The sequence below is a fragment of the Apium graveolens genome, chromosome 10, assembly GCF_009905375.1.
Source record: "Apium graveolens cultivar Ventura chromosome 10, ASM990537v1, whole genome shotgun sequence".
NCBI lineage: Eukaryota > Viridiplantae > Streptophyta > Magnoliopsida > Apiales > Apiaceae > Apium > Apium graveolens.
Window position 1 is genome coordinate 157518625 of NC_133656.1, and position 20032 is coordinate 157538656.

General features: G+C 35.7%; 1 protein-coding gene across 3 annotated transcripts; it reads right to left on the reverse strand.

Moving 5' to 3' along the window:
- Positions 1–357: 357 nt before the first annotated feature.
- On the reverse strand, positions 358–18694 carry LOC141689235 (uncharacterized). 3 transcript variants are annotated; one of them, XM_074493460.1, is made up of 15 exons: positions 18544–18694; positions 18386–18446; positions 17165–18292; positions 16330–17065; positions 12987–13482; positions 12064–12209; positions 8614–11964; positions 8320–8532; positions 6893–7096; positions 6549–6752; positions 5246–5401; positions 3102–3452; positions 1283–1700; positions 843–927; positions 358–712 (listed from the first exon to the last, which is right to left on the reverse strand). In XM_074493460.1, the coding sequence occupies exons 3-15, from the start codon at positions 18259–18261 to the stop codon at positions 502–504; spliced, it is 7668 nt and encodes a 2555-aa protein (XP_074349561.1). In that variant the 5' UTR covers positions 18262–18292; positions 18386–18446; positions 18544–18694; the 3' UTR covers positions 358–501. The 3 variants fall into 3 exon arrangements, with proteins under 3 accessions (XP_074349561.1, XP_074349560.1, XP_074349562.1); XM_074493459.1 differs by having other exon boundaries at positions 843–933; XM_074493461.1 differs by lacking the exons at positions 18386–18446; positions 18544–18694 and having other exon boundaries at positions 843–933; positions 16330–17039; positions 17165–17238; positions 17328–17461.
- Positions 18695–20032: the final 1338 nt, after the last annotated feature.

The following is a 20032-nucleotide window of genomic DNA, read 5'->3' on the forward strand; positions in this document are numbered from 1 at the left end:
ATTAGTTAAAATTTTCATTTAATTGAATCGTTCATCTTTCTGAATGTCTTATATCTCTAGTAAAAAGTGATATGCCTGTGTAGTTTTTAGGCTGACTGCAGTTGGTTGTAAAAGAGGAAAGACCCTTTGGTACAATACTACAATTTGTGACTATCTCTTAAAGAAGAGCATTTCTCATTCATAATTATGATGATCCTCACTTTATTCTTTATAGTCTTTAGGACTTAGTTAGGACCCAAATTAACATATAAATAAGCTTATTTCACAAGTGGTAAAAGAAATCAATCTCCCCTCCCAGGGAATATAATTATTTTATTCTAAATTTAAAATAAATAAATAAATAACGCAGCTTACATGTGCATAAAATTGACAATGATATTGATTTAACATGTATGATTAAAAATGCAATGTTAGTTGTTTTGTGTCAGATATTAGCATTTTTCCTTTTGAGTGGTTAAAGTGAACCTTAACTTGTGTACAAAAATAATACATTAAGAGAAACTACTGCTCGAGCTCGAGCATTATTGTTCTTTCCCATTTAAACAATTCGCAGTTCTTCATGTCTTCATATGATAGATAACGTGACGATGATGATTTCCGTCCAAGTATGCCTGAAATTACAACTAAAAGACTTTGGCAGGCTTGGTTCTCATCCAACTTCTGGACCTCACTAGGTTCGGGTGAGTCATCCTTCCATTGATGGTCGAAGGACCTGTCAACAATCAAAGCATGCCAAGAGTATATTAAGCTTAAAGTTAGGGGAAAACAAGAGAGGCGAAGAAAATCGGCATAAAAAGTAATTCCCATAGATTTCAGGGCAGGAGTATATTTTTTCAACTCACCATATCCAAGCTGGATTAGCTTCATAAGGGCAACGTATCCTACGTAAAAGTGATTCCAAATGGCCTGCATGACTAGCTAAGATGCCTGATTCTGACGTGAAAAATGAATGATTGAGAAATTTGAACACAGCCAAAGATGACAGATAAACCAAATCTTAAAGATGACAGAATAACTATATCTTATTAATGACAGATAAATTTTATCTAAAAGATGTTTCCTGTAATGGCCATTTTAAACGAATGGTAGATTTATTAAACATGTGTATGGTCGCGTTGGGAAAACTCGCATAGACTAGAAATATAGTAAATTCAAAACAATCACATGAGCATTTTTGTACAACTAAATCCCAACATAACCACACTACAAGTAATAATGGAAATTAGACACTTAAAAACGAAATATACGTGTTAGCTGTTAGGTGTACTCATTGGATACGTACCGCAAAATATTAGACACAGTGCGGAAACAACAGATGGAATAGCAATGCATTTTCTTCCAAGAAGCTGTTGGAGATAAAAAATTGCAACAGCATGTGTCTCTTCTGAACCAAAACTGGCCGGCTGTTCTCCACGCTCTCTCTCAATTTGATCAATCAGAGTGTGCAGTGTTAACGGGCTTGATTGTTTATGTAGTAAACTCGAGTTTAAGAACTTTAATCTCTTTGACAACAGTCCCCGAATTACGGAAGCAGTAAACCAACGTAAAAGCTTTGATTTCAAAGATTCTTCTGGTTCCTTTTTCTCCAAAGACATTATATTATGGTAAGAAGACTCCATCGGCTGCAGCATTCTCTCTGAATCTGACTGTATTGCAGTTGAAATAGCCCACTGAACAAACTTCAGAAGCTTTTCCCGATTCTGTAATCATAGGAGATTTATACACAACTGTGAAAGATGATTATAACAAGATAAACTAAAATGTAATAAAAATATGACTAAAGATATTTCATCAAGTATTTATTTAGTGACCATCTACTTCAATACTCTGAGCCCGGTAAATTACTGATCAAGTAGCTTGCAGATAGCTCACTATTATCATCAAAAAGTGATGACATATGTATTATTTACATATATTTCTCCAAATATATAATTACAGCTACAACTATCACATATAATATATAATAGTGAAAACATGTTTTTTTAATCTAAATGAGTCACAAGGGCGGCACAAATTACAAGGGGAGGGGAATCAACCCTGTGACCTATCGTCTATAGTACAAATCACCGGACCAGCCTTCGCCACTGGGCTAGAGCCTTATCTCATCTATAGTGAAAACTGTAAGCTACAGTGATAGATTAGATAACATATATTTTTCCACGCGATATCATGTTCTCAATTATAAAATACAGGTTTTATAATTTTAAATCAAGACGCCAAATGCTCTTTTTAGTGCTAGATTGCTTCGTCATTGTCTAGGCGACAGCATGATAACACAGGATGATAGTGCAACTGATATGAACATGACTCATTGCTAATCTCGATTCAACTACAAGCCTGCTATTTACTCAAATGAAGGTAGGATCTTACCTTCACTCCTACTTCTTAAGTAAAGAAATAAACAGTGACATTACAACAAAATGGATCCAGGTACAAGGCAGCAATGGTGTCCTGGCCATTTACAGTTCTAAGTCTTGCCTTAATGTTGTATTACACATGCAGTATATATAGTTTTTGGAAATTATTCTGACAGATTGGATATAAAATTCCGCGTCATCGTGCATTTTTCGAGGTAAAAAGTTATTTTGCGCAGTTCACAGCCGAGTCAATCAGACAACAAGTAGATATAAAGGGCTACCATCTGGCGCCTGAGAGGAAGGCTTAAGTTGGGTTTCACAGGAAAGCCGCTTAGACAATGGGGAAATAAAGGGAGAGGGGGAACAGAAGAGAAAAAGAAGTTACGAGAAAATATGCAGGAATTATGTAATGATGTTTAAACATAAAACTGTAATGCTACGTCATCTTTGTTTCTTTTTGAGTATAGATAAATGCTTAATTGTTTATGACCTCGCGGTAAATTACCACACAATCGAAAAAACAATAATGAGGTATGAGTGACTCCACATTTCCAAATTCAAAAGATACATGTACTCCGTACTAGCTATAGCCTATAAGAAATAAAAAGATTTCCAAATAAATATTTAGAGAAACATGTTGTGTACAGCCTAAATCCCCGAACAATAATGAATCTAGCAAAATCAAATGCTCAAGCATAAATGACATGTTACGGACAAGCAGATAAGGAGGGAGAAAAAAAATACCATGCATAGAAAATCTACTGGAGGTGTGTTCATTAGTACAAGTTCAAGTCCTTCCTCTGCAGTAGGATTGTACCTTCCATCACTAAATGCATAAGCGGCTTTATATATTTGAAATATACCCTCACCAGACAAGGTAAAATGCGGTCGATATACGTCCCTCTTCTGCGAGATCCTTAATGTCGATGTGAGTATTCTTAATATCAAACTGCCCAAAAAAGTATTTTCCTGGACTAAATCAATACCACCCTCTAACAGTTTGTATAGGTGAGATGAAAGTTCTGTTAGCTGCTCAAGGGCACCTTCCTGCAACCACTCAATTGTGTGGTTGCATAAAAGTACATCATTAACAACCTAGATAAAACAAAAACAGAAAGATTAACACAAATTGATGTAATGGGGTAGCTACATGTTCAACATATATAAGCTGGAAGCTTTTAACATGTAACCAAAGCCTTATTAATTGCATAACAGATCATACACACTGATTATAATGACCTTAATTTAGTTTCCTCTTTGCAAAATATACACACAAAACATTTGTATAACAAATCATACACACTAATTATTGTTCAACCTAACTTCATCTGTAGGATTATGCGCCCTATACATCTATTATACGTATAAACTTGTACAAATCGGAAAATTAAACAAAGAAGCAGAGCATTATATCATGCAACAGGAATATCATCAAATAAGATTTGTAAACCCAAATTACTAACTTACGGATAACCATAAAGCAAATGCATCTGAACAAGGTTTATTAAGGGAACAATCTCCAAAAATTCTCATCATATTATTCTCAAGAATAAACCAATTTAGAAACAAATTTATATATTATTCTCAAAAATAAACTCCAATGAATCACAATAATAAAGTTCTGTATATTTTAAAAGATTTTCCTAATCAAACTCAAGTTCTAATAGCTGATATCTTAAATATAAGAGATTAAAAATATTGTGCAAACTAATTGGGCTTCCAAATCATTTTATATTGTTGCCAAATACTCTCTTTGGGCTTTTACATTTAATCTATTCCTAACTAATAACATAAAAAATATGCAAATAAATATTTTAATTCCTTACTTTGCATCAAGCTGCAACACTTGGAAGGCAAAGGAGAGAGTATGTATAATTTATTTAGATGCAAATCTACCGAAAGAATGAAGATGAAAGATGCCCCTATGCTAGAGTCTAGGCAGCTGGCAGAAACACATAGTAAAAGAGGGAGGTTTAAGCCAGGATTGGAATACCCCTATAAGTAAAGAATTAAACACCGGTGATTAGCCACTACAATTCCTTTCCATACGCGACAAAATATCTCTGTGTTTGAAGAGGCACTTTTGATTGACCTTTCCAAATACTGAAAAGGGAGCGCTATACAACTGGATACTTTGACCAAAAGAACTAATCATTTATTTGGTTGGAGAGAGCAAACAAAAAAGATTTGACTTGCATCATATGCGGAAGTAACATATTCAATCTAATTTCACCTTAGCTATTGAAAACCTAAGTTTGGAAAAATCTAATTATCAACAAGAGAAAAATAATATTTAGCAAAAAAAAACAAGAGAAAAATATCCAAGCTGAAGGGTGAAGCTGGAAATATTTCCACCACCTGTAGTAAAAGAGACGTATAAAAGAACTACTATTCGAATCCCCAAAGAACAAGAGATATAGAAGTCACCTACGAGTATAGGAGTCGAAACAAAAGACTGGCATAATATATAAATCATAATTTTGACCAAAAGGAATGAATAAAGTTAATTTCATTGCACAAAATTTTAAAGTTAACATGATTGTTGTACATCTCAAACTACAAATTTGAACTTCATTACCGATCCGAAACAATTTTTCCACATAAAATATTGTTGTCATCATCAGAGTTATAGCACTAAGTTCTTGGGCTGGAGTCGGACATAAGAGCTAATTTACAAATTTATTGAGAAAATGATAATCATGAAGCCTATGACCCAAGTTAAAACTTAAAAAATAGTACACAATAAAGCAATTTTGTCTTTTGAATAGAACAATATCCATTACCCATAGAAAGTACCTTTGTGATGCAAGTGGAGGGAAATATAAAATGATAGACACATCCTAAATTTGGGTTGCACAAGTAAAGAGAATTATAAAGAAAATAACTACCTGCAGAAGCACGATTAACTGACTTGATAAACTTCCTTTGTTAAGATGTTGCCTTCCGCGATAATTTGACACGATAACTGATAACCATGATATTAGTCCACATTGTTTGATTAAGTAGCGAGACATCTTACGTAATTTGGTGAACTTCACCACTATCTGCAGCAAATCCACAATAGTACTTTCGTAAAAAAAAAGTACTTATAAAACACAGAACTAGAAGCTTTACACACATGATAAAAGAAAGCTCTCTCTTTTTTGCTCTATACCACAAGAACAACTTTATACATGCAATGATGCAACTGTTATTATGACCATAATTAATACAACAATATCCAAGTTGGCTAAAAAACTTTGACCATAACCAAATGTAACCTGCCAATTTATTACTTGATCAAATTTCATTATGTTAGTTCCTATACATAAACTAATTGTTGTATAATACTTTGTAATGGCCCTGGAATTCCATTAATTTCCTTCATCACTTAGGAGCTCCATGCTTAGATGGAAATTGGGATAAACATACTTTATGCACAAAACAGTAGAGACTGCAATTTTTTTTTGAACTTGTACAATGACGCCTTCAGGCAGGCTTATTATGTTAGTTCCTTAAACATAAACTCATTGTTGTATAATACTTTGAAATGGCCTTGGAATTCCATAAATTTCCTTTATCACATACGAGCTCCATGCTTAGATGGAAAATGGGATAAACATAATTTATACATAAAACAGTAGAGACTGCAATTTTTTTTAAATTGTACAACACCTTCAGGCAGGCTTATCAGACAGTATCACAATCACTTAAAAGATTCTAGTAACTAAATTAGTGGGTTTTATTTACGTCTCTTGTAAGATCATTACTGCAACTCTATATAAGTTTTCTGCCAAGATTCTTTCCTATAATCTTTTCTTCATATCCTGATTCCTCAATGAGTTTAACCAAATTTTTGGATTGTCTATATCTTTCAGGAACTTCAATGGTAATTAAAAAACTACTTTTTCTCACTGTCCATATGATCTATTGATGACATAATAAACAATTATTCTACATAGGTGCTTGACGCCATAAGAATTCAAAGTCCCATGATCTATTATAATATGTGAAATAGCATGATGATCGCAGTCAAAAGGATAGTAGCACATGCTATATAGATAAGATATACAACTCAAAACAAACTATCTAGCTATCTAGTGTTTTCCATTGTATTCATATAAGGAATTAGAGTTTAATGGAAAGGTTTGCAATGATTACAATAAAAAAAACCTTTATCCAAACAATGACGATATAAATAGTCACTTTTACCTCAATGACCAGCTCCTTAGATTCATCATCTGAGAGAGGAGAAGAATACAAACTTAGAAGAGTATCAGGAATTGAATTCCTGATATATAATTGAGCATCATTTTCTATATTTAATCCAGAATACAAGAGTCGCAAAATCCACATCCTCTCTGATTTATAATTTACAGAGCTACTCCAAAAGTAGTGGTCAAACATAGGAATACGCTGCATCAGAATCAGAGACAACATTAGTTTTACTTCTTACATAGCAAAACTGTTACCTGCAAACATAATGGGATTCCACTTCCAGCAAACAAATTAATCATAGAAACTAATATATTTTTGCTCATATTTTAGTAATATACCTCTAGATCCACCCGAGAAGAGCCCACAAGAAGCTTACTTATGGGAACATAGTGCTCATTTGAAGGATCCAACAATATGAACGAAGCCTCTGCAACAAACATAGCAGTTATGGAAGGAATGCGCTGCCATGACTTTACGATACCATTTTGCAAATATGTTAGCAAAAGACATATTCGGGTAACATCCTTCCTCTTTGGATTTCTCTGTATTGTATAACATTATATCAAAATAAGTGAGATGGTTGAGAAAAAAAAATTGAGTTTAAAAACACACATAAAGTTTGGGGGAGGATTAAATACAATCTATGTGTACCAAATATTTCTGGGAAGCAACCTCAATATTAGGATACAATTAATAGCACTTCACAACACTATGAATCATAATTGATATTTAAACACTACAACCGATGCAAACTTAATATTATATCATAACTAAAAGATGATTAAGTAAACATGAGAACATACTACGAAAAACTATAGCCTTACATATGTTAACAGAAGAAAGATGTTATAACCTTGGCAGGCTGAGAGACAACTGGCTAGCTGAAAAACAAGGTATCATGGTTCCATATACATTTTAACCTGATCTATCTGAGTTGGATGAGAATAAGAACTTGTCCAGTTCGCAACTCGTTCAATCAGTTTGGAAAGCAAGATAAACGTAAACACACAACAAATATCTTCCAACTATCTTACCCAACCCTATCTAATACTCCTCAACTAACATATTCCAGTAAGAAGGGACACCTCTCACAGAAACGACCCTTTAGTCCGAACTTAAGCTAGAGATTGTTGAAGCTGATTTCCCTTGGTAAAAGATATAATAAAAAGACTAGGCACAAAGAAATTTCAGTTTGGATAGAGGAAGTGGGAGATCCACTTATTGAGAGAAGATTGAAGTAGTGATTAAAAGAATTTATCCATGGTTAAGGATTTCGAGTTCTTGGTAATCCTTTCGCTCTAAACCTAAACTCCTGTGATTATGACGGAACTTTAACTTTCAACAATGAACTTTATTATTAACAAGTGTTTCTAGGGGTTACTTCTTGACCAATATAATTTATGGAGAGCATTATAAGCACATAAGCATTGATTTCGACAAATTAAGAGCTTCATAAATCATATTTTCATATGATATAAATTCAAATGCATAATTGTCAAGTAATGAACCATGGTTCTTGGATTATTCCTTCTCATAGTTAATTCTTGATTTTATATTTGACTTCATTTGCATACTAGTTTAATTAGCATTTAAATACAAAATTACACATTAAAAAGGTTGTCTACTGTAGGAGCTAAACTCTTGAGATTCGACATTTGTTTTATTCGCTCTGCAATTATTTTAATTTCTGCGATCCAACTTTAGAACCAAACAAGAAAATAAAGATCTAATATTGCACACTCATATAATGATAATAGAACATTACCTCTAGTGCATTCTTGAACCTTCCTATTGCCTCATAACCCAATTTTCTCATCTCTTCCCAAGGTGAAGATAAGCTAACAAATGCAACTGCAAGCAAGCCAAAACTAGCAAACTCCAAAGGTTCAATGTACCCCATTGACAGGTTGTGAATCGAGAATTGCAAGATGAACACAGGATCATAAATGGGCGGTTTGTCAGTGTCTCGAGAATGTGCCTGAATTGAAATTGTTAATTAAACAAGTGAGGAGGTAACAGAAAGGCGAAGGCCTATGCATTTTACAAGAAGAATAAGTACCTCAATATCCAGGGTATCAAACTGTTGTAGCTTACCAGAAAAAGTTCCCTCACCAATGGTTCTATCATAAGGAAAATAAAGAACTGTGTTTGTGCACAATTTTGGATCAATAGGAAGGTTCTCCCTGAATTCATATCTTCTACGCTCATCAACAGCTTCTTCAACACCATCAGTACCCTCTAAAGATGCATTCTGTTCCTCATCGCGTTCTCTATGAACTTTTAATGCAGCACTTCCCCAAAGGTAATTTATTTCAGCAATATAACTAGAACTCACATCAACTGTAGACTCAATTACACGTAACAGGTCGTATATTTCCAGGTCAATTTCACTTAGAGTAGCACCATAAGCAGAGAGAAGTATGACAACCAATTCTTTAGCATTTATTCCAATTTCTTCCTCAAAACTTTTGTCATCCTGCCGTTTTCTGGATTGTAATGCTATTTTTAGCAACTTGAGGACTTCCAACAGATTCATGTATATATCGGAAGCCTGCAAAGAGTTTCCGCTAACAACAACTGAATTTTGGTTGCGATAGCATCTCAAGATGCTGGACATAGGTTTAAAAACAATACCAAACTGAGAATTGTTATACAATTTAGAGGCAGCAGCAATAGTAGGGGCAAACTGAGAGTGAGCGAGCAACAGCTTGATTATCAAATCACAGGACTTTTCTGTATCAACTGTTTTAGTAAGAACACCTTGAAGCATTCTGAATACTGTAGGGTCCTGAAACCTATAAAGAAGTGAAGACTTCACAAGTTTCTTTAAAGAATCCAATTTCATAAGATTTTTGCCCATCTCAGACGTAAGTTGCAAAATGTTTTTCAAGATAAAAACTTCCAAGATTCTGAACACGGAGCTGTTACATGTGCCTTTAACTTCACCGAAATCTTCCATCTTGGAAGGGAACTTCTTAACAAGACATTGCCAGGCACACACTAACTTGTCTACAAACTGGACCTGTGATTCTACATGTCCAACTTCGGAAGGAACTACCCCCAAACTTTTACCTCCATCCTTTCCTTGCAAGAACACAGAGTGGATATTGTTGTCCTCTGGGAACAAAAGCTTCCTGCAATATTTGATTTTAGCAATGGTTTTACATAAAAGGTTTACAGACTGACTATTAGAGTAACCATCAATGTCATCAACTTTACAGTCTAGTAGAACATGTGCTCCAGCTGTATGAACTACAGAATTATATAGCTCCAATCGCTTTTCAAGTTTCAATGAATTCCCGCTCGAGGCTAAATAGTAACACACCATAAGAATTGCTTTTCCAAGAAGACTGTCATGAAAATAACTAAGAAATTCCACCACAGATGACGACCCAATTTCACCAAATTCAACTAGAAAAACGTCCCTCCAAACATAGTCTTTCCATGTAGAAAAACCACGCGACAGGAATTCCCAGTAATAATTTACTATATTTGTGAGGGCTTTGGGATATCGGTCAGCAGATTTTATCAAAGTTGAATTCAAGAACGATAAAAAAGTAGGGAGAAGCATCAGAATACCATCATCTGAAAGTGTATGGCTACATGCTTGCAGATTTTTTCCCTTCAGAAGCATATATTCAGCCATCACTTCTGAAAATAAGTGTCCGAAAACTGACATATGGAATGGGCTTACTTCCGTAAGTATAAACAAAAATTTCACTTTACTCATGCTAGTGTTGTGGATGCAACTGCTAACAAACTTGTTAGGAGTACTTGCAATTACCCTCGGGACAACCAAACACAGTGAAAGACATTCGTCCCGCACCAATTTACTTGTCTTTGCAACATTAATAGCTTTCAACAAACATAACTCTGTAACATCTAGTTCACACTGCAAGGCAATTTCGATCACATGAAAATAAATTTCTTCAAATAGGCAAACATCAATCACTTTTCCTTCTCCCCAAAAGCCAAACTGTTTTTGTTTGATGTATGGATCTCGCAGATAACCTGATAGCAAATCAAATGCACGTCCAGCAATAGATAATCCAACACAAAGAGCAGGCTTTGTATAACAACTCCAAACTGCAGAATCATTGAGGTCAACTCGAGAGAATATATAACGTACTAACTCAAGCAGTATGAAAGGGGATATGAACGGAAGCAAAGTGTGCAATGCATACAAAGTTGGTACAAGAGGCTTTACATTTTTAGTTTTCAACCACTGATCAAACTTGTCTTTAAGTATCAACAGAAGCTTCCCAACAAGGGAATTAAAAGCCTTCAATATTCTTTCATATGAAGAATCAAATTCAGATGGAGAATTCTGGTGGTTACAAAAGGCAAACAAATGGTCACTAGTAGTAGCTACTAAATTCCAGACATGATAGTCCACGGTGTGGATTCCCTGTTTGGCTAGACCAAAAATGTCCTCCAAACTTACACCACTAATTTCATCCTGACTGGCTGTAAATGGGTGTTCCAACGATGCTAATACTGCAGGATGACCGAAAAGTATGTCGGCCATTTCCTGCACATGTTGAGGCGAAGGACTGCGACTAGTATTTGAACAAGAACCCATTTGTACAGAAAGAATGCGTGAAACCAAATTCTTTAGAACAGCAAAGCACAATTCAGAAATCTTCTTAAGATCATGCAGTGTCTTTTGTCTATAGGATGACTGTATCTGATGAAACCAGAAAAATACCAGAGGGACATAGCAAATGTATACATCAGCCATCTCTTCAGAAAGTTTAGATATAAGCAAGTCTTGTAGCTTTATATTATCCAACAATTGCGAACACTCTATGCTTACCAGAGCTGGAAATAGCACATGAAACGGTGCCTGCTTCAAAAGAGATCCAAATGCAACAGAAGAACATTCTACTGAATGGATATCGTCAACAACATATTTATTTTCATCTTCAGAATGGGTAGCACTGGTGGCCCTTTGAAGACCATTAAAGAACATTTCAGGCCACAACTTAGAAATGTCACACAGAAGACTTTGTTCAGAGAAAAACGTAGACAGTAAGAGCGGTAGAGGAACTCCGAGAAAGTTCGCTGAAAGAGCTATAACTGATGGAAAATTTTGCAATAGCTCAGCAGGTGTAGTGCATACCATTGAAAAGGAAAATGCTGCAGTAACTCCAGCCAATTCACTGGCATGGCCCCTTGTTGTGACACTTTTGATGTTTTTAATTGTGTTGGCCAAAGAACTTTCTGAAAGAATTGCATCTTTAGGAAGTAAAGGACTACTTATACAAGTTTGTTGACATGTAATGCTTTCAAGGAAGTTGGACAATTTTTTCAGTGGTCTCCATTCGCACATATCCAAAGATACATCAACACCTTCAGAACTCTCAGACAAAACTCTAGAAATCACAGAAGACAACAGCCCCGATTCAACCTATCAAATATCTGGTTTATTACGACAGAGACCGACCATGGGAACACACAAGATAGTTTAGAACATTTATAACTTCATAAAGGATATTCAAAATCATACCTGAGTTTGCAAGAGGTACGTCAGTGTGTTGCTTACATATAGTGATATTAGTGTTTTCTCTGGTAAGGTCTTTGATTTAGCTCGGAGCACCTTGAGACACTTCTCCAGAATACAGACAACAAGTGGGCTGAAATCAGGAGATAAATCTGCAAAGATATACACATCAGCAAAGGAATAAATCTGCAAAGAAATACACATCAGCAAAGCGGCAACAGATAAATAGGGGATCCGTCACAACAAAATCATGCAAATTCAAACATCAAGCACAGGATACAATAACATATTCCCCCTATTCCAAAAATAATGTGCCTTAAGAGTCACCTAATTAAGTACTAATTGGATATTTTATGACAAAAAGACTAATTACAACATCTTATACAACTATAACTGGAGATACGCATTTAGTAAAAGTTGAAGTAAATGCCAGGTCCAAGGAAATGATTAGAAACATATATAAGCATTTCATATTCAAACCCTCTCCATACTCAAGTGTTGAGGTGTCAGAATAACATGACAGCTTCACCAATCCAACTTATGCACCCTCCCCTAGACTCGAGATTAATACAGGATTACAATGTATCTTATCTTAAGATCAAAATATTATGGAAGCTTTACAAACAAATCTATCAAATCCCTACACACTTATTATAGCATTCAAATATATGGTACTGGGGTAGTTGCTTCGCTGCAAGACGAGCAAAGATAAAAGAATACAAGGATACCAATTGCCCTATCTGCAATCCGGTTTCAACTCACAAGGAGCAAGAGCTTCTGAATCAAACTTGAATATTTCCTTATATCATTAGTATATATTTCCTCTAACTGATGATGAAAATGTATCTCATAGAAACTTAAGTATAGAAACTTAAGTTAGGACCAATATAATCACATTGAAAGTTTGCAACAATGGAATTTTTTATTACCTTTCCTGCCTGTCAAATGGTAGATATGGCTCCTTAAACGATCCCATTCCTTAAATAAACTATTCCCAATTGTTGACACAGCTTCACATAAGAAGGTTATAACTGCTGAAAACAGGCCCTGGCGCATATTATTCCAGTGATCAACAAGAAATAGATTGTCGCTACTATAACCAGGCAGAAATAGGAACCACGTTCCAATCTCTCTCAAATTATGATCAAAAGCGCCAGAACTTGACATTGCCGCCTTTGCCAGAACAAATGCCTGCTCCTTGATGTCTTTCGCAGGGGAATATAGTAGCAAGTTTAAAAGTGATTCCAGACGCTTGTACATCAGAGGATGGACTCTGACCGGAAGCTCACTTTTAGATGACCACCCGATATATTCTATCAGCAGAGACAATATAGATTGCTGCAGAATAGATGGTAATGCCAAGGCATTTTCAGGGAGAACTTTCAAAAAGTCATATGATCCCTCCAGCAGAGTAGGAGCCCTCCTCTGCAACCAAAAAAATCTGTGAGGGGCGAGGCTATTTATTATGGGAGATGACAGGTAGAACATTAAAGCTCAAGGACAAATAAAATCATACAATCAATAGGAGACGAATTTATACAATTAAAAGGATAAATTTATACCAAGTAGCAAGTAAAGCTCATCTAGCATGAAGTCATTAACAAGCTATTAGGTAATCCATATTACTCAAGAGTAAACGTATCCCATATTACTCAGAGCAAATTAACTTATCCAGACCAATATATATTTGGTCAAGCTCTTCTTGCTGTAAAATTATCTTGTACACTGGCTCTGCGCGCAGAACCCCAGATAAAAAGACCGCACAACAATAGATAAGAGCAAAACAAGTAGAACTGTGAATAAGGCAGCAACCATAAAAAAGTCCAATAAAATAGAGACAAAAGAGATAAAACATAATGGCAGCATAGAGTCTTGTTCATCCAGGCAAGCTATTACAAGCAGGCCTAGAAAGAAGAACCTGCCAACACTTCTTGTTAACCAGAAAACAAGAAACAGAGGCAGCACAAAGTTATACAAGATTTCTATCGTGGCATTAATATCACGTCCAGATGAGTACCCAGTAACTGTGATCCTGGTGCCACATAGTGAACTTGAGGATGCTCTCGAATAGGAACACAGATTTATCCAAATATAAGATCTTATAAAAATTCTTTGGATGATTATTGTAACTAAACATTACCAACCAAATCAAACATACTCAGTGTATCCCGCTCGTAAAGCAGGGTATACAAATTTAAAGCTTATTTTAACATGGTTGATACTGTATTAATTTGAATATTTTCACTCAAAAAACTGATATCGTGGCATCATATTCAAGTCCAGACATGTACCTAGTAACTGCGACCCCGGTGTCACATCGTCAACTTAAAAGATGCTCTCGAGTACAACTATAGATTTATCCTATCATAAGATCTTATCAATTATTTTAGATGATTTTAATAACTAAAGATTATGAACCAAACATACCAGATGTATCCCGCTTGTAAAGCAAGGTCTAGGAAACTAAAGACAATTTAATGAGGTTAATAATGCACTAATTTGAGTATTTATGCTCAACAAACTGATGAAGAAACCAAGTCCTGCAGAAATAGGGGAATTAGAGTTCAGAACTTCCAAAGGTAGCATCGGAAACGGGTTAAATATCAAGTACACAACTGATTGGCCTAATGGGTTCAAATGTATCAATTAGCTCATTGATTGCAGATCTGGCTCACTATGATCACTGACTTTTTAAATTTGTATAAAAACTTTTAAGTCAACTATTACTTTGACCAAACATAACGTTTTTCTTTATATATTTCCGTTATTTTCTGAGGAAAACTCTCAGTGGCTGCTGACTGGATCGCCTGTATATATTCCTGTTATATTCTGAGCTGGCAGGGACTTAATTCCCAGTGGATGCTGACTAAATCGTACAGAGCAAGGTTAGAAACCAATCATTAACCCCTAAATCAAACTACATAATTTTAAGTTTAATTATCTTCATCTGCATTACAATTGTAAGACTCCCTGTTCTAGGATCATGACAATGTTGGGTAGTTCTCCCAAATTATGTTTGATACCTTGCATATTCTATATCGTCGCAATATCGTAGTTAATATTTTACCAAACATATATATATGTGGGTGTGTGTCATGAAGCTAATATACATTGTAGTTAGGAGTTGCTGGAGAATTCATGGAGACCAAATACTCTTGCATCCTCTATATTTGCATACGCACGATGTATATATTGTATATACTATGTTAATATCCTTTTTGGTTTTTTATTTTATGAGGTGAAATGAATATTAGTAAACTGATAGGGCAAGCCAGCTTTTAACCACCGAATTACCCACGTCATTCTATTAACCATTAAAGGTAGTTAACGCTTAACACAATTTAAGAAGTCAGTGATTATAGTGAGTCAGATTTGCAATCAATGAGCTAAGTAATACATTTGGACTCAAGCAGTCATGTACTTGATATTTAACCCCATAGGAAAACTCAATCTGACAAGTATTAGACAGGTACAAGGTGGAGAGACTCTAGGCAATTTTCTCTACCAGTTCTTTTTATTTATATATTTAATACTTGAACTAAATGTTCAAAATATAAAGTAGGTACAAAGATTCTAACATGTTCTTTTTATATGCAATAAAAGCAATCTTATATGCCCATTATGAAGTCTTATGGGATTAGGTGCTAGGTTTAAAGGCAGGAGAATGGATTACTAGCAAAATGTTTAAGATACTGATATGAGAAAGGTAGTGACTACATAAACCATAAAATTGTATCATTGTATGCACATTAAGAACATGAAAGGTTGTAACTTGAGCTATTATTATAACTAAATTAGAAATAACTTTTTTAAAAGATTGTTATAGATATACTTGCAGATTATAAGCAAATGAAATTTATAATATAAGAGCTAACAAACAAACTTCTGTAATATCAACTGGACTTAAATGAGTTAACTTCCTTTTTAATTACAATGAAAGTTCTAAGAGCCTGCCGTCTAAGTCTTCTGAATTCATATATCACGCTCTTTCGTATTGGGGAAGCGCTTAACATTATTAACTAGCATACAAAATAAGGACACCATAAATTTCCATCCTTATACATGTATCGAGAGCATCAGCTTTCAGTAAAACCTATTACTAATCTCACAACGATCCATGCCCAATTTTTGGATTATTGCAATATGTCATGTCATCTAAAAAGCATGAGACTTAAATCTAAACTATTATTAATCGCACAAGAATCCACCCAATTTTTAAGATTATGCAACATGTCATATATCAAGTTGTCAACTGAAAAGCATGATACTTACATGATAAAATTTGAGTGTGTCAAGCACTTTGCTGTAAAAATATGTATATTCATCATCCACCATCATACTTGTGGTGTTGCAGTGATGTACACCCCAAATTTTGGCAATGATATTCATATGTGCGTCTTTTTTATCTAACTCATCAAAACTAGTTGTGTCCAGATTTTCAGTGTCCACAGGCAAGGATGCGCCAACTGAAGGATTCATTCCACCCACAATGATATCTGCTTCGTCATCTGCATTACTTATTTTCTGCTTCTTCCTTCGCCTGTTATTATGTTCAGGCACAGTTTCAGAACTTGATGCTCTCTTTGGGCATAATTTTGACTTCTTGTAGTGGCTGTTTAAAGAAGAAAGAAATGACAACAGTACTTGAGGATCAGGGAGCGAAATCCAGACTTCTTCCTCAATATCTTTCTTTAAAGACGCCTGCCCAGGAATCATTCTACTTCCACTACAAGAACTATTATCTACAGCACTGACAAAAGAATCCAATAACTTCAGAGCCTCGAAAACAAGGCGTAGAGTTCCATGTTTAATTAGTGAATTTGAGTGAAGTAAGCCTTTGTTAGTAACCAGTCGAGTGAAGGGACGAGGACATATGCATTTTATGATACTTTGCACATCTGAGCTACGGAAGGAGGTAGAATCTCGCGTCTGAGTTTTAAGGAATTCAAAAGAAATACCATCACCAACTGAGGATACCACATCTGCAGCCAAAGAAATAGCAGAAAACCTGCAAATACCTCAGTAACTAAAGTTGATAGTTAATGTAAGTATGCAAGTATTATGTATAAAAGAACATTAGAGATATTACTTAAAAATAAATACTAACCAGTTTGATGATGCATGATCTTCAAGGTTATAAGGAAATTCGTCCAAGTATGCTGAACCAAATGAAGGTTTTCCCTTTACAATGGACAAAAGCAATACTCTGTGATGCTCATTTTCTGTTGCTCTTAGTTTTTTCAAAACACCCAAAAGACGAGTCAAATTACCTGCTAGTGGAGGGCTCCTCATCATATCCGGCATTAACCCATTAGAAGGATCAGTACAAACAAAAGACAACACTTCTTGTGCTAACTCAATAGCAAGTCCACCATCATTCCTCCCAGAAATACCAATCAACTGATCCAAAGTAACACTTCCAAACAAAACACTCCGAAGACCTGGAGGCACCAGTGACTCTTCCTTCAAAATCCTATCTCGCAAAGTCGACAGAACATAAACAACCGTCTCATCATCATCACCCCCAAGACCACGAAGTACCCCTGAATACATCTCCCTCTTTGTTAACACCCCCCTCAATAACCCTGCTTTCCCCACTTCAAGAAATGACATCGCAAACCCAACAAACGCTTTCCTAGTAACCTTCTTCCTCTTCACCCCTCTCTCTCTCTTCCTATACTCCGCAAGCTTAGGGAAAACCGGAAGCTTGAAATCGAACCTATTCGCAACATCCGAAGCCAAACCTGAACCACGCCTAACAATCGAACTCAACAACAAAAGCACCGCCTTTTGTTGCTTCGGATCTTTACTATTCAACATCTTACACAACCCATCCAATTTCTCCTCAACAATCATCTTCGCAAACTTATCCAAAGCCCTACTCACACTCCCATCCACATTCTCCACCCTATACATCCCCTCATAATGACCCAAAATCACCGAAACTAACGTTAAAACATACAACAACCCCGACTTCCCTTGCCTAGCTTTCCAAGCTTGAACAATCTCACTCAACAAAGACGAAGACTTGACATAAAGTCTAAGCAATTCACCTCCCGAATCGCCTTTAAGTAACTTAATAAACTCTTTCGACGCATCTTTACACAATCTCAGCTCATTCGAAGTAATGTTTCGTAATAATTCTTTGAGTTTGGCTTCATTCGATACTTTGTTAACAAAATTAGGTGTTTGTTCTACATCCATACCAGTAACTTGAGTTTTCTTTAAAATTAAACTGTAAATAAACAAAAAGAAACCAACTTTATCATCAAAATACAAAAGACCAAACAAATGTGTGTGTGTGTGTGAGAGAGAGAGAGAGTAATACCTGTTTTGCGGAATTGGGTGAGGACCAATAAGAGTAATCTTGATTTTGTTGAAAAATGAAACTGTGAAAACAAGAAAGTAAATTAGTGTTGTTAGACAATAAAAGAAGCTGAAATGTGTGTGTGTGTGTGTGTGTGTGTTTTAGTGTTTATTATGTACCTGCAATTGGGTTTATGAAGAGATCGTTTATGGTGGCGCGGTGAGGGTTTAAGCTGTTGAAGGCGGGGGAGCAAAGAGGGGTTTAAGGGCGTCGTGGCCGTGGGGTTTATAATTCTCAGTAGAAAAAAGGGTTAATTAGGGAATTATCCAATTGCAGGATAGGGTGGTAACACGGAGTGGGTAAGCGGGTTTCCACTTTTTTGACCCGGATTATGATAGCTCGGCCCGGGTTTCCACTTTTTTGACCCGGATTATTATAGCTCGGGTACATAAGATTTTTGGTTAATTGCACTTTGTACCCTCTTATTTTGTTACAAAAATAAATGTGTATCAGAATTTTGCATAATTTAGGTTGCACCCCTCAACTTCAACCCATTATTTCACCGTGCACCCCTTCCGTCAAATCCAGTAGTTAACGTTAAATTCTGCAGGGGTATACTGGGAATAATATTTATAAGGTTTATATAGGCTATATAACATCTTCTTCTTTGTACCCACATGTCAAAGAGAATGTTTTTGGTCCTGTGTCCGCAAGCTTTATTAAACCTATGCGGTTGTCAAACTCTAAACCCTGTGATGAAGTTACAATAGATTCGACAGTTTTTTCAATGAATTTTCGAAGCCTTGCCAAGTCAGACACGGGAGGGGACTTATTGATTTCAACAAGGGTTCAGCTTACCTTTGATGAGAAAACACCAACCCAGATTCTATTCCCAATCGAGTATAAAATCTACAGGGATTTAACCCCCCCCCGAACAATCAGTTACTTCCATGACTTTCACTTCACCTCAAATCTCATCATTTTCATCAACACTTCCACTCCTTAACCCCAAAAATCTGCCTCAATTCAACTCACTATCTCTCTCTTATCACTTTCTCTCTCTACATTTCCCACACCGAAACTGAAAACTACAACTACTACTTGCAGAGCAACCCAGGACGGCGTCGTATTCGACGATGCGGCTTACGAAGAGAGACTACGGTTTGACGCTAAGGCACGCAAGTCCATGGCTGAACAAGCAAGTAATGAGAATGTTGATGATGACCCCAAGGCTTGGAAATGGGTGATCCGGAACAGAGTTTGGGATTTAATGGAGGCGCTCAATATTGCACATGACTCCTACCCAAAAACAAGCTAATTGCTTCGTGGGTAGTGTTGTGTATATTTTGTGTACTTGATGATTACATGAACAAAACACCTTAGTAGATTTTACTTAGTGAAATAATGTAGCACTCGACGGATAAGATTTATAGTCCCGACGGATGACTCATTATAGTCCCACGGATGATGACTTATTATCCATCGAGTGAGTAGCTTATATAACAATATGTTTGTAGCACAATTCTGCATTCACCATTGTATAGATTATGTAAGTATATTCAAGTCATGTTGACTTTAACTAGATATGCAGAATAGGTTGATTAATTGTACATAGATGATGTCTCGTAATTTTGCATAAATGAAATGAAGTCAAGTGTCAGTTTGCTA